The sequence below is a fragment of the Eptesicus fuscus genome, chromosome 15 (genome assembly GCF_027574615.1).
Source record: "Eptesicus fuscus isolate TK198812 chromosome 15, DD_ASM_mEF_20220401, whole genome shotgun sequence".
NCBI lineage: Eukaryota > Metazoa > Chordata > Mammalia > Chiroptera > Vespertilionidae > Eptesicus > Eptesicus fuscus.
In genome coordinates, this window is record NC_072487.1 from 2,144,030 (window position 1) to 2,159,992 (window position 15,963).

Sequence of the window (15,963 nt, forward strand, 5' to 3'; positions counted from 1 at the left end):
GCCTGATCCCCACAGGCCAGGCCAAGGGACCCCACTGGTGCACGAATCTGTGCACCGGGCCTCTAGTATGCATATAACATCTTTGGTTAATCTGTTCCCACCCTCCCTCCTCCCCCCTTCCCTCTGAGATTCATCAGTCTGTTCCATGTTTCCATGCCTGTGCATTGAGCGTCTGCCCCCTGGTGGTCAGTGCCTGTCATAGCTACCGGTCAAACGGTCACTTAGGCTTTTATGTATATAGATGATCAGGAACAGGGCAAGGATGTACCCTCTCACCACTTCTTTTTAGCATCTACTAGAAGTTCTGGCTAATAGAACAAGACAAAAAGAAATGAAAGTTCGTCCTGACCGGTGTGGCTCAGTGGATAGAGCATCAGCCTGCGGACTGAAAGGTCCCAGGTTCGATTTCGGTCAAGGGCATGTACCTTGGTTGCGGGCACATCACCAGTAGGGGGTGTGCAGGAGGCAGCTGATTGATGTTTCTCTCTCATTGATGTTACTAACTCTCTATCCCTCTCCCTTCCTCTCTGTAATAAAGTCAATAAAATATATTTTAAAAAAAAGAAAGAAAAGAAATGAAAGTTATACAGATTGGGAGGGAGGAAATAAAACTGTATTCATATATTACATGATTACCTATGTAGAAAATCCCAAATAATCAACCAAAAAATCACACTAACTCATAAGCAAGTACAGCAAGATTTCATGACATGGGGTTAATATATACAAAAGTAAGTTGCTTCCTTATATACCAGCAATGAAGAATTTAAATTAAAAGCACAATATCATTTACATTAGCACAAAAAAAAATACTTAGGTATAAATCTAACAAAATATTTGCAAGGTCTATAGGAGGAAAACTATAAAAATGGTGAAAAATCAAAATCTAAGTAAGACCGCTGGCGTGGCTCAGTGGTTGAGTATTGACCTATGAACCAAGAGATCACAGTCCCATTCCTGGTCAGGGCACATGCCTGGGTTGCAGGCTTAATCCTCTGTGGGGGCGTGCAGGAGGCAGCCTATCAATGATTCTCTCTCATCATTGATGTTTCTATATCTCCCTCTCCTTTTCTGAAATCAATAAAGATACATTTTTTGAAAAAGATCTAAGTCAATGGAGAGATGGCCCATGTTTATGGATAGTAGGATTTAATATTATTAAGATTTCACTTCTTCACAGCATGACCTATATATCAATGCAATCCCAATACAAATCCCAACAAGCTACTTTATAATGGCAGACTGTTTCTAAAGTTTGCATGGAAAGTCCAAAGACCCAGGTTAGCCAACTCAAGACTGAAGGAGACCAAAGTTTGAAGACTGACCCTACCCGACTTCAAGACTGACTATGACGCTACAGCAACCTAGACAGTGTGGTCGTGGCCAAAAGACCGACAAATGGACCACTGGGGCGGAATGGGGAACCCAGAAGTAGACTCACACAAATATAGTCAGCTGATCTTTGACACGTGAACAAAGGCAATTCTACACAGAGGAGATAGGTCTTGAAAGCAAATAGTACTAAGGCATCTGGACATGCAACTTACAAAACAATTAATCTAGACGCTGGCCTTACACCCTTCGTAAACATTAACTCAGAATGGGCTGTAGACTTTAAAATGAAAAACTATAAAACCTCTTGAAGATAACAGAAAATCTAGGTGACTTTGGACTTGGCAGTGACTTTTTAGATATACCACCAGAAGTATAAAAATGAGAGGAAAAAATCATGTTTGACTTTATTAAAATGAATACGCTGCAAAAGACACGGTGAAGAGAATAAAAAGACACGCTGCAGTCTCGGGGGGAAATCTTTGCAAAACAGTTATGAAGGATGTGTGTCTAAACATGCAAAGAACTTAAAACTCAGCAACAAGAAAATAACCCATTGAAAGGTGGGTAAGAGATCTGAACAGAGACCTCACCAGAGTAGATGTATAGACGGCAAATGAGCAGACGAAAAGATCCTCAACATCACATGTCATTAAGAAATGTAAATAAAAATGAGCTACGATTTGGCCATTTCTTACAATGTTAAGCAGTCTGACCCTGTGGTCCAGCAGGATGTGTTTAAGCAGGCAAGCTGAGACTTAGGTCCCCACAAAGCCTGCACCATGTTCAGGGCAGCTTTATTTATAATGCCCAGATGGCCTTCGGGAGGGGATGGATAGATTGTGGGGCCCCCTGACAGTGGCGTATTAGCACACGATAACCGGAAATGACTTACCCTGCCACAGAAAGGCGTAAGAAACTTTAGTGCGTATTGCTAAGTGCAGGACTTCAATCAGAAGGCTGCATACTACATGATTTCAACTCCATGCCATTCTGGGAGAGGCAGTGGGGTCAGGCAGGGATGAATTGTGGGCCATCGGGATGTTTAAAGCGGGAATTTTTCTGTAGGACACTGTAATGGTGGATCTGCACACACATTTGTCAGAGTCCGTGAAAGATGCCACTTGGTGAGCCCTAATGCAACTCTGGGCTTCAGTTAGTAATAATATATGGGTGTTGGTTTCATCAGTGGTAACAGATGTAGCACGGTCAGGCGACGTGTTAATACTAGAGGAGATGGTTGGGGTCCTGAGGGAGTCTATGGAACTCTGAACTTTGGCTCAATTTTTTGTGTGAACCTAACCTAAAATTGTCTAAAAAATAAAGCCTATTAATTTTTAAAGTATATTTGAAATGGAGAAAAACGATAGTTGGAATTAGAATAATAAATTTGGCCACATAATTAGAATTGTTCAGATGACTACTAGATTTCAAAATTTAGATTGTGTTCTAATTAGTTTTCTTAGATAAAACTTGTCAAAACTGCTTTCCCAGTGTTTACTTTTTGGTGCACATAACGTACCATTTTGTTCCTCTTAGACCATTCCCACGAAGGACAGACTCGAAGGGCTTCTGGCTTTTAAGGAGAAAAGGTCCCCTCGCTATAAGGGGGAGTAGACAGACAGCGAGCGGCCTGGGAAGTGCCGGTGCAACATGTGCTTCCGGGAATGGCTCAGCGCCTCAGCACCGTGGCCGGAGCGAGGAGCGGCGAGCCGGAGGCGCCCCTGGAGGCGACCCACGTGCACGTGTCCCACTGTGTAATGCCACTCAGCCAGTGTAAGCTAGTGTCCCGTCGAAACAGATCCAAACGTAGGTAGGCTTTTACAATATTTCCTGCATATGAAGCTTTCTGTTCTTAGTTTTTTATGTGAATAATGTATATACTGCACTCCAGGGATAATGTTGATTGTAAGTCTACTGTGCTGCAATATGAAAATAAAATTATTTCTATAGACCCAAAATGAGAAGTTATACAAGTAAAGTTTCTAAGGGAACATACACACATGCACACACACATGCATCTCACACTGAAAAATGAATGGATAGATATTCTAAGTGAAATTGATCAGATCTAAATAAAATTGGTGAAAAGTAAACTTGGGAATTTTTCTCTCAGCCCATTCTTTTTTAATTGAATAAAACATCGTGTGTGGGATTTTAGAAGAAACCAGCTTTCCCTGCTGGTCCTTTCAGGTGAGCTCAGTCGTCAGAGACAGGCCAGGGCCTCGCGAGGCCACCTGCAGGCCTGGCACCTGCTGCTCAGCCTCCGGCACGTGGCTGGCCCTGGCCTCCCGAGAAAGAAAATGGCAGCCAGAGTCGTGGCTTAAGGGTGCGGTGCCTCCCCAACCCCTCCAATTCCTCGCACCTGATTTCAGGAAGGAAAGGAGGTGGCTTTCCCCCTGGCCAGGCAGAGCCTCCAGACTGGGAGCAGCTGGCAGGTCACGGTGGGGTGCCTTGCCGGGGGGCCTGTGGGAGCCTGGGGGACTGTGGACTGAGTGTGCGGGAGGAGGGCATCACGGTCCTGAAGGAGCTGAGCTGCCTTTCCTTGGTGTTTGGTTCATCACACCAGGCTGCCTGCCTGCGGGCGGCCCAGCCCCAGAGGGAAGCCCTGCTCTCTGGGACCTGTGCCTCATTTAAGGCCCCGCAGCCCCGCTCTGAACGCTGTGGGGGTTGGGGGTGCAGCTAGGACACATTCAGGATGCCTGTTCCTTGCAGCCCGCACTCACTTGGCATCTAGACCTCCTTCCTTTTGGAAAGTGTATATATGCTTAAAAACGCAACACCTGAAAACAAACAGTCCATTAAAACTTGGGCAGAGGGCCTGAATAGACACCTCTCCAAAGAGGACATACCGATGCCAAGAGACACATGAAAAGATGCTCAAGGTCACTAACAATCAGAGAGATGCAAATTAAAACCACAATGAGACATCACCTCACACCTGTCAGAATGGCTACATCAACAAATCAACAAACAAGTGCTGGCGAGGATGTGGAGAAAAGAGAACCCTCGTGCACTGCTGGTGGGAATGCAGACTGGTGCAGCCACTGTGGAGAACAGTATGGAGATTCCTCAAAAATTTAAAAATGGAACTGCCTTATGACCTAGTGATTCTACTTCTGGGAATTTATCTGAAGAAATCAGAAACACAATTGGAAAGAATATATGCCCCCTATGTTTATCGCAGCATTATTTACAATAGCCAAGATTTGGAAGCAGCCCAAGTGCCCATCAGTAGATGAATGGATAGAAAAGCTGTGGGACATTTACCCAACGGGTTACTAGGTCCTAAAAAGGAAGAACATTTTACCCTTGTGACTGCATGGAGGGACCTCGTAGCATTACGCTAAGTGAAAGAAGCCAGTCAGAGAGAGACAAGTGCCATATATTTCACCTAGAGTTTAATGAACTGAACTAATGAGCAAATGCAGAGACTTGTAGATAGAGAGCAGGCAGACAGCTGGAGGTGGGGGGACGGGGATTGAGCAAAAAGAGAACTCACGGACAGGAACGACAGTGTGGTGATTGCATGGGGAGGAGGGGAGGCAGAGGTGGAAGAGGGTGTGGGGGTATAATAGTGATGAAAAAATGTTTAAAGAAAATTAAAGAAACTGAGACACAGTGTTTGTATCCAGAGGGACACACCAGAGTAGACAGCCTTCTCGGCAGCTGGAGCTGCATCGAGGCCCTGAGACCAGCGAGTTTGAGGGCTGGAGGCCCAGCAGCCACACCCATCAGCAGGAAGCGGTGTGGGTGGGGCTCCTGTGCTTTCGGGGAAGCCTAGCAGCATCTTGTCTGTCTGCACTGCTCAGACTCAGTACTGTATTCCGCTCCCGGCGTCCCCGTTTCAGGTGGCTGTCGATGTCCCTGGGCAGCACACGGGCTCTTAGCCACGTTTCCCCTCCTCTGAACCCGCAGTGAGACCTCGGGCAGCGCACCCGCCCGCTTCATCTGTACGGGTCCAGTAGCTGCTCGCGATCATGGCAGACGGACAGCGGTGTCCGGGCCCAGGGCTCTGAATCAGCCGGTGGTCTCTGGATGTTTCCCATTTCAGAGGAGATGTGTTGGGGCAGGGCAGTGGGTCTCAGACCACGTCGGATTCAGGGCCTGTTCAGAGCCTGGGAAGAGAATGTGAGAGAAACCTGGTCCTCAGTTGAGCCCATTGAGGCGCTGGGGCCTGTGAGGCTACCACCGGGTGGAGGAAGGCCTGTGGCCCCACACACTTACGCTGGCCGCTCTCACGGGTCCAGACAGAGATGAGGACTGTAGGCAACGGGTGCAACTTCCCTCCCGGGCCCGGGGCTGCGGGCTGAGAGGACGGCTCGGCTAACCTGAGCTTCGCCCTCTATGGGCTGAGCGGGCTGGACTCTCACTGTCTTCCCTGCTCCCTGGGGGCTGGGCCGGAAGAGGCGCAGAACACTACGCCCGAGGCGGCCCTGGGTTACTGCCGCCGGGCCCTTGGGGCGAGCAGGAGCTCTGCTGTTCTCAGAAAAGGGATCGTGCGGACAGGATGGGCCGCACAGAGGAACACAGCCCATTTCTCACGGCCTTCGGATTTCGCGTGGCTGCCTGGCCGCCTCGTCCCAGAGGAGGTGCTGGGGACTGTGGGCCTGTCGGGGCAGCCGTGACGGACCAGGGACAGGCAGCCTTCGCAGGCCGTGCCCCCGCCGCACTGCCAGGGTCAGCCCCACGTGTTGCCAGAGCGGGCCGTGGGCACAGCTGCCACAGGCCGTGGTCGCGGGGAATCTGAACCAGCAGGCGGCCTCCTGAGCTTTTCGAAATGAGGCTGAGTCACTCCCGGTCAGCCGCTGGGCCCGGGAAGGAACGCAACCTTTGTGCCGTTTGCAGAAATGAGTGGTTGGCAAGTGACAGTTCGGACCTCTTGCCTCTCCCCCACTAACATTTATTTTGAGTTGTTCATTGACACTTTTCCAAAACAGTTTTATGAAGCCTAGAATTTGCTCACCAGTGGCCACAATTTGAATGCTTTAAATATACAAGAAATGTGTGTCTTGCCATAAAAGAGAGGAAATGACAGCCCTGACTTGGCAGGAAGAAATTCTAATTCTTGGAGGGCTGTGATTGGCATTAATACCTGCCAGTGGTAGTCGGCATTTTGATGGGTGTGTATATGCAGTTAGATTTTGTGTAATTACTGACAAGGTGGGACTTGCATCTGCCATTTTGCTATTTGTTTTCTACATGCCATACTTGCTCCGACCGGTAACCAAACGGTGACTCCAGGTTCATGGGTCAACTCTCAGCCACTGAACAACACTGGCCAGGCAGTGCTTTTTTAAAAACGTGATTTGAGTTACTCTCTAGTGTCATTTCAACCTGAAGGACTCGATTTATATTATTTCTTGTAGGGAAGTTCTCCTAGTGACAAATTCTCTGTTTTTGTTTATCTTGGAATGTCTCAATTTTTTCTTCATTTTTAAAGGATAATTTTGTTAGATACAGTGTTCTTAGTTGACAGTCTTTTTCCCCCAGACTTTAAATATGCCATCCCATTGTCTTCTGTCCTGCACGGTTTCTGATGAGAAACTGGCTGTTAATCTTATTGAGAACACCTGCGAAGCCACTTTTCTCTTGCTGCTTTCAAGATTCTTTCTTTGCTTTGGCTGTTGGCAATTTGGTTACAATAAGTCTTGGTGCGGATACCTTTGAACTGATCCTGAGCTTTTTGGCTGTGTAGATTAATGCCTTGTGTCAAGTTTGGGAAGTTTTTGGCCAGTATCTCAAAAATTTTATATTGATTTTTAGAGAGAGAGGAAGGAAGGAGAGAGAGAAACATCGACTGGTTGCCTCCCGCATGCACTCTGACTAGGGATGGAACCTGCAACCTGGGCTTGTGCCCTGACCAGGAATTGAACCAGTGACCCTTTGGTGCATGGGATGACACTCAACCACCTGAGCCACACTGGCCAGGGCTCTTTAAATATCCTTCCTACACCTTTCCCTTCCCGTGGAACTTCCACATGCATGTTAGTACACCTGAATGTACCCCACAGGTCTGAGTCTTTGTTCATTTTCCTTTTATCTTTTTTCTGTTTACTTTTCTAATTTGATGATTTCTTTTGATATGTCTTCAAGTTTACTGATTCCTTTGACCTCTCAGATTTGCTCTTCAGACCACTTAGTGAATTCTAGCGGCTGCTTCTTTTCCTTGTATGGGTCACACTTTCGTGTTTCTTTTCATATCTTATATTTTGTTGAATAATAAACATCCTATATAATTAAAGCCTAATGTGCAAATCAACTGAACGGCAGAATAACCGACCAGTTGCTATGACGCGCACTGATTACCAGAGGGCAGACGCTCAATGCAGGAGCTGCCCCAGGCCAGCCACGGCGGGTGCCAGCCGGGGCCCCACTGGTCGCCCCACAGAGAGAGGCGACCGGTGGTAGCGGCAGGGGACCCGTGCACCAATGTTGTACACCGGGCCTCTAGTGTTAAATAATATGGCAACTCTGGAAATCAGATCCTTGTCCCCACCCCCCATGGTTCTGGTTGCTGTTTGTTATTGTTGCTCTTTATTTGTTGACTTGTCTGAACTAATTCTGTTGTTGGATGTGGTCACTGAAGTCTTGGTTTGGTTGGTTTAATGGTCAGCTAATGATTGGACTGAGATTTCCTTAAATTCCTGGAGCCAAGAAGTCTCCATCTCACAGAGGGGCTCTGTGCATGGCCAGGGAGTGTCTTTTTTTTTTTTTTAAATATATTTTATTGATTTTTTACAGAGAGGAAGAGAGAGGGATAGAGAGTTAGAAACATCGATGAGAGAGAAACATCGATCAGCTGCCTCTTGCACACCCCCTAATGGGGATGTGCCCGCAACCAAGGTACATGCCCTCGACCGGAATCGAACCCGGGACCCTTGAGTCCGCAGGCCGACGCTCCATCCACTGAGCCAAACCGGTTTCGGCCAGGGAGTGTCTTCAATGCTTCGTCAGGCAATTGGCAACCTTGCTGAGCCTTCACTTCCTTTCTGTGCAGAACCCCAAGGACAGCCAGAGGTCAGTGTTAGGGCTTCCCAGGTCTTCCCTGCGCGTAAACACAGTTGTGCATATTCACCTGCCTTCTGGATTACTAGGAATCGGCCAGAACTGTGCACAGCCCTACGGACACCTGATTCCCCAGTTTCTCCTTGTAGGCTTTTGATTGCCCTCTCATTTGTGCCAAGGGTTATCACTGCCTCAGGCAACTCTGAGGCTAAACAATTGTTACTGGTTGTTTATGCAAATTCTCTGTGGAAAACTCTTCACAGGGAAAGAGCTCTCTGTCAGGCCAGATAAAGACAAGCCCTGTGAGGGGTTCACCTGCGGGGAGTCCCCTGGGACCTGCCAGGCTGGTTGGATGATGAAGGGTTCCTGGGAGCAGAGCTGTGGGCAATGCACAGGTGCAGGGTGGTCAGGTCAGGCCGCCTTGACTCTGAGGCTGCTGGTTTTGGAACTCTACAAGGAGTCTGGAAAAGGGAGCGGATGCACAGCAGTGTAAAATGTCACAGAGCCTAATCTTATTAAGATTCAGCAAATTTTCTTGAATAAAAGCTCCTCAGATTGTTGCAAGCTTTTGGTTGATTTCCAGGGTTCTGTAAAAATGGATTTTGACAATTATTGCGAGTGTTCTCATTGCTTATATGGAGGAGTAGATTTTTAGAGATTCTCACTGCATTTCCAGTGAGGTGACCCACCCACCTGATCCGAATGCAGTGGACGTTGTTAGTAAATAAGGTATTCAGAGTAGCTTTCTCACTGATATATCAAAACTGATGTTTATAATAATAAAAGCGTAATATGCTAATTAGAACGGACATCCTTCCAGACATCCTCTGGACAACCTTCCAGTCGAAGCCGGAGCTGCGAGGGCTGAGGCAAGCCTCGACGGCTCCGAGGGCTGAGCCCTTGCATGAATTTCGTGCATTGGGCATCCAGTTTAATAATAATATAACAATATATTGTTAGTTATCAATATTAATATTATAGTATTAGAATCCAAATTATTTGTTTACTTCTTTTTTTATGTTTTTATTGATTTCAGAGTGTGGAAGGGAGAGAGATAGAAAGAAACATCGATGAGAGAAACATTGATGGGCTGCCTCCTGCACACCCCCTCCTGGGGTTGGCGCCCACAACCTGGACATACGGCCTGATGGGGAATCGAACCAGTGACCTCCTGGTTCATAGGTCGACTCTCAACCACTGAGCCACGCCAGCTGGGCTCCCTTACTTCTGAAATGTAAAGGTTATTGAAGTCAGAGAAGGATAAGATTACTGCTGCTGCTGTATGTCTAGTGTGTGTTCTGAGAAGGCCCAGGGAGCAGAAATGTGCGGCTGCATCTGAGGCTGCCCCTGCCTAGTCATGGGGGGGTTTGGTGTGGAGGTTGTGTCCATCCAACCCTCAGTGGCTAAGCTAAAGCCATAAGCCAAAGCAATTCAACCCATAAATGCATAATTCAAGTAGTATATCTCAATTATTGGAATTCTAGCATTTACCGGTGTTTTTATGTTTGAGGAAAAATACAAACTTTTCTTCCATGCTGTTAAATTCGTGCTCCACTGTTGGGCATTAGGACTGTGATGACGAAACAGTTTATTAATTTGAACTTATCAGATCTTGGGCAGGCTTTCGTGTATAGTAAGAGTTTGCTATTGATGAAATCCAGAAGTCCTTTTCTAAAAGAAAAAGTAAAATGCAAATAATCAAGATGAAATTTGAGAATTTATTTTTTCTAATATAGGCTGTGGAGCTAGATATATTCTAGTTGGTTACTGGAACATATAATTGGCCGCTGATTGAGTTTCAAAAGAATTTTTCGGTTAAGGTGACATTGAAAACAGCGGGTAGAATTTCCACGGAGTCATCTCACCCCATGGGCACTGTTAACGCTCGGAGCTCCTCGGACACAGGGGCCACCTGGTGGCCTTGGTTGATTATTGGTCTGCTCCCTGGAGAAGCAGTGTGTGCTGCACGGGCCTGTACTCCTGTAAGAATTACAGCGTATCTGCCGGGAGTATTTCACACGCACCCTCTCTGGATAATGCCGGCAGGATTACCAGTAGGTAGTGGCTTCTCGCTGACGTTGCTCAGGAATGTGAGCGTGATAACTGAGGGTTGATGGGTTACGTGTAGATCGCTGGCTCCCAATCTCTTTGGCTTTTGCTTTGCTTTTCTGAGGTGTAAAATAATCTTCTTGTGGGGCTGTGTCTATTGTTTCTGACATAAATGCCAGGAGCCACTTGAGCAGAGTATCTGATTTCAGTTTTAAAGGGCAGTTTTTATAATGACCAAGAGTGACACCTGCGCCACCTCACACCGTGCCAGCGACCAGGGCCTGCAGAGACGCCCAGTTCCCCATGTCATCCACGGAAGCACTGGCGATGAGGGCCTGGCCAGGAAGCGCATGGCACGTGGTTCCCGTTCTGCCTCGGAAAGGTCCCGGTCAGGCCCAGTCCCTGGCCTGGGTCACCCAGCCGTGGGCCCGCCCCTGACGCGCTAATGGCTCTCGCAGAGCTGTCCCTGCAGGACCTGAGGATGAGTGACTGCGACCTAACGCTCATCGCACAATTAGAAGATGCAGACAGCTGATATGAGCTCAGAATGTGCTAGAAATGAGCAAATGTCTTTTGGCTTCTTAACGTTTGATGGTTAACAACTGCTCTAAGGACTCCGTCGGCAGAGGGAGAACGCGGGCTGCCCGCAAGGACTGGGTTAGTAGACAGGGAAGGGGCACAAGCTCGTGTGCGGGAAGCGGAGCGGCCGGAGGCGGGGACACGTGGCCTGTGGGGACGCTTCCGGTGGTGAGGAGCACAGACCCAGCAGGACCTGCACCGGGCGGGAGAAGGGGTCCCCTGACCTCCAGCTTCGGGGACAACCAGGTCCCCTCTTCTCCTGCCTCGCCCTCTCCCCGCCCTCCGCTTCTCCACGCAGGCTTTCCCGCCCAAGAGCAGGCTTTCACCTCCACTCCGCCGGCACATTTGGGGAAGGGCCTGGGCCCTGCGCGGGGTGGGGGCCACGCGCTCTAGTTGGCATCCCTCGTTAGCACCCCGCGCTGAGCGGGGACACAGAGGGAGGTGCCTTCACCAAGGCCAGCGACGCCTCTTGGTGCATTTTGCTGCTCACCTCCCTCCCCACTCGCACGAGGACTCACGCCCAGGGCAGCTCTGGGTCACCGCGCGGCCTCAGGCCCAGGCCGCACCACTGAGCGGGCGGGCGCAGGCACGCCCGGGCTCCGGAGCTGGAGGAGCGCGGTTGGTACCGGGCAGGCGCCCCTGAGGCCCGCTGGCTCCGCGGGTTACCATCCACCTATCCATCTCGCAGGGGATGCTGGGGTCCGGCCTCTGCGCGCCCCGGGAGCCCCAGGCCGCAGTGAGGGGAGCCTGCTGTCCCCGCAGGGGCAGCGCTGCACATCCCTGCAGCCAGGCCACCAGGCAGCTCCGGGGTTCCCCACAGGACACATTGTCCCCAAGTCACACGCCTCAAGGCGGGCGCACTGGCTTCCCTCCCAGCCCTTGGCACAGCCGCCCGTGTCTGCGGAGACTCCGAGCGGGGTCAGGGCCGGGCCGAGGCGCAGCCCATGTTCTCAGGAGAATGAGTCTCGGAAGGCCGGACCCTCGGTCCCAGCAGATCTGCCCTGACCGTTGCGGTACGAAGTGGCCTCGTGACAGAGTTGCGGGCGGGCCGGGCATAGCCCCGGCTTCGGGGCCTGCTCAAGGGTTCGCAGCTGCTCTGGGGGGCCCCGTGCCCATGCCCTCCCGGGCTGACGCCAGGAGTGGGCGCAGGGCCTGGGCGGGCGCTGGGAAGGCTGCGCCTGGAACGGGGGAACGGGGCGCAGGAGAGGGGGTCGTGCTGGGTTCAGATGAACTCCGCTGGGTACAGCCTGCGTCCTAGCTTCACTTAGGGTTCGTTCAGCACCCGCTTCCCCAAGAAAGTCTCTTTGCATTTGGAGTGTGTGTGTGTGTGTGTGAGTGTGTGTGTGTGTGTGAGTGTGTGTGTGAGTGTGTGTGTGTGTGTGTGAGTGTGTGTGTGAGTGTGTGTGTGAGTGTGTGTGTGAGTGTGTGTGTGTGTGTGAGTGTGTGTGTGTGTGTGTGTGAGAGTGTGTGTGAGTGTGTGTGTGTGTGTGAGTGTGTGTGTGAGTGTGTGTGTGAGTGTGTGTGTGTGTGAGTGTGTGTGTGTGTGTGAGTGTGTGTGAGTGTGTGTGTGAGTGTGTGTGTGTGTGAGTGTGTGTGTGTGTGAGTGTGTGTGTGTGTGTGAGTGTGTGTGTCAGTGTGTGAGTGTGAGAGTGTGTGTGTCAGTGTGTGTGTGTGTGTGTGAGTGTGTGTGTGTGTGTGAGTGTGTGTGTGAGTGTGTGTGTGAGTGTGAGTGTGTGTGTGAGTGTGTGTGTGTGTGTGTGTGAGAGTGTGTGTGTGAATGTGTGTGTGTGAGTGTGTGTGTGAGTGTGTGAGTGTGTGTGTGTGAGTGTGTGAGTGTGTGTGAGTGTGTGTGTGTGAGTGTGTGTGTGTGTGTGTGAGTGTGTGTGTGTGAGTGTGTGTGTGTGAGTGTGTGTGAGTGTGTGTGTGTGAGTGTGTGAGTGTGTGTGTGAGTGTGTGTGTGTGTGTGTGTGTGAGTGTGTGTGAGTGTGTGTGTGAGTGTGTGTGAGTGTGTGTGTGTGTGTGTGTGTGTGTGTGAGAGAGAGAGGGTGGGGGAGGAGGGAGAGATTTTATTTGGTAACTGTTTTGGGAAACAGCGGAGAGTGGAGCTCCCTTGCTGTGCCCAGGCCCCAGGGTCTGTGGGCAGATACCACCCGGCTGGTGCACGCCCGGTGCTGCCCGGCTGCGGGGGCTCCTGGGCAGAGGGAGGGGCTCCCTGGGGTGTGATGGGCTGGGCGCCCTCGGGCTGACATCCGTAGTTCCCTTGAGGGCCCCTCTGGCCTGTAGGAGAGAATGGCGTGGATCTGGGTGTTCAGGAGGGAGTGGGCTCGGTTTAGTGGGGGCAGAAAACAACCTAAGCCGCCTCCCTGGGTGAGCCCCCCTCCCTGGGTGAGCCGCCTCCCTGGGTGAGCCCCCCTCCCTGGGTGAGCCCGCCTCCCTGGGTGAGCCCGCCTCCCTGGGTGAGCCCCCCTCCCTGGGTGAGCCCCCCTCCCTGGGTGAGCCCGCCTCCCTGGGTGAGCCCCCCTCCCTGGGTGCCGCCCGCCTCCCTGGGTGAACCCCCCTCCCTGGGTGAGCCCCCCTCCCTGGGTGAGCCCCCTCCCTGGGTGAGCCCGCCTCCCTGGGTGAGCCCCCCTCCCTGGGTGAGCCCCCCTCCCTGGGTGAGCCCGCCTCCCTGGGTGAGCCCCCCTCCCTGGGTGAGCCCCCCTCCCTGGGTGAGCCCCCCTCCCTGGGTGAGCCCGCCTCCCTGGGTGAGCCCCCCTCCCTGGGTGAGCCCCCCTCCCTGGGTGAGCCCGCCTCCCTGGGCGCCGCCCGCCCGGCTCTGTGTCACTGGCCTCCGGGGCCGCGGGGTACGGCCGGGCGCCCTGCGGCTCCTGGCTCGGACCCACCTGTCTCCATAGGAGCTGGCCGCCGCCAGGCCTCCGCCCAGGCACCTTTTGTCTAACAGCCACGTAGGTTGGGTGGCATTTTCACAAGAAACCTAAGTACAGGGGTTGTGCGAAGGTCCTTTGAAAAGCCCAGGGCCTCTTAGGTGGCCCTCAAGTGATAAATCAAATGTTAACAGCTGTCGGAGGGCATTTAAAACGCCCCGCGACGGGGCTGGAGCCCCGCCCTGCAGACACCGCTTGTCGTGGGGCCGCCGGGCTCAGGGAAGGCTGCTGGTTTCCAAGCCGGATCTGTCCGGTGCCCTCACTCGGGAGAAAGAGCTAAACACACTCGAAGGGGCATCACCTGCAAAACCGGTGGTGGCTTCTCCTCCCTCCCGCTGCGCTGCACGGCCGGCGCCCGTCTGTGAGCGGGGACTGTGCCCTGGTTTAGGGCAGCCCCCGGCTGCACCGTCCCCTGGGTCTCAGCCTCGGCACCTCCTGTCCGCTCCAGAGGCTCCGGCCCCGAGAGACAGCGCGGCCGGGGCTGGCCCTGCGCCCTCTGGGCAGGCGGCGCTGGGCAGGCGGCTGAGAGCCAGCGCCTGCTGGAGCGGGTGCCCCTGCACACACCTGGGGTCGGTTGCGGGGCCTTGGGGGGCAGCTGGGACATGTGTGGCCACACACGGGCTTGGAGGGGGCGAGGCCCAGCCCAGGTGGGTCTTACACCTGCGTGGCCGGGAGCAGTGGTGCTGGGAGAGCGCCTGCTCTCCAGGGACCTGTGCCGCTGGTGGGCAGAGCCGAGGGCAGCCCGCCCGCCCCGCCGCGGCCCCACCCGGTGTGTCTGCCCCACGTGCCCCACGCCCAGTGGGGCTGGGAATCTGCAGCTTAGAAACTGCCTGTCTCTGGACTTCAACCCGAACCTGCGCTTTCTCAGGGCAACGGAAACGGTGCCCAGGTCCCGCCTTACACACCACACACATACATACACACATCACAACACACATGTACCTCACACTCCACATCACACCACATACACAGAACACACACCACACATACACTCCCACACCTTATATACACACCACACACCAGACATATACCTCACACCTCACATACACACCACACACTACACATCACACCAGACATATACCTCACACCTCACATACACACCACACACCACACATCACACCAGACATATACCTCATACCTCACATACACACCACACACCACACATCACACCAGACATATACCTCACACCTCACATACATACCACACACTACACAACACACCAAACATATACCTCACACCTCACATACACACCACACATCACACCACACACACATCACACCACACATACCTCACACCTCACACTCCACATTACACCACACACCAGACATATACCTCACACCTCACATACACACCACACACTACACTTCACACCAGACATATACCTCATACCTCACATACATACCACACACTACACCACACACACATCACACCACACATACCTCACACCTCACACTCCACATCACACCACACACCAGACATATATCTCATACCTCACATGCTCACCACACATATACCTCACACCTCACATTCCACATCACACCACACCAGACATATACCGCACACCTTACATACACACCACACACCACACATCACATCACACACACATACACACATCACATGTACACTTCCCCAAACACATACACACATCACACCACACACCAAAAATCTACCTCACATCTCACATACACACCACACATCACACATGACACCACACATACACTCCTTACAAACACACAGAACACACACCAAACGTATACTCACCACACATATATCTCATACCTCACATACACACATCACACCACTTCACACATACACTCACCACACACACATACTACACACATACAAACACTCCATATACACACACAGCACAAACATACACAAATGGACACCAGGAAAGACGGGAGGGGGGCTGTGCTCTGTGTATTAAAAGTCAATGATAAAGAAGAAATTTAAAGGCAAACAGGGAAAAAACAGTAAGCTACAAAGTTATCCCCCTTAGTGGGCTACCAGATTTCTCAGCAGAAATTCTACAGGCCAGAAGAGAGTGGAATGACATATTCAAAATATTGAA

The 15,963-nt window shown here is 51.6% G+C and overlaps 1 protein-coding gene across 7 annotated transcripts in view; it reads left to right on the forward strand.

Annotated features, from left to right (window-relative positions):
- Positions 1-3,428, forward strand: part of AUH (AU RNA binding methylglutaconyl-CoA hydratase) — a 187,936-nt gene extending 184,508 nt beyond the window's left edge. For all 7 annotated transcript variants that reach the window (XM_054726826.1, XM_028133124.2, XM_054726828.1 and 4 more), the window contains one exon: positions 2,872-3,428. In XM_054726826.1, coding sequence (XP_054582801.1) covers positions 2,872-2,949 — 78 coding nt within the window. In that variant the 3' untranslated portion in view covers positions 2,950-3,428. The remainder of the gene's footprint in view (positions 1-2,871) is intronic.
- Positions 3,429-15,963: the final 12,535 nt, after the last annotated feature.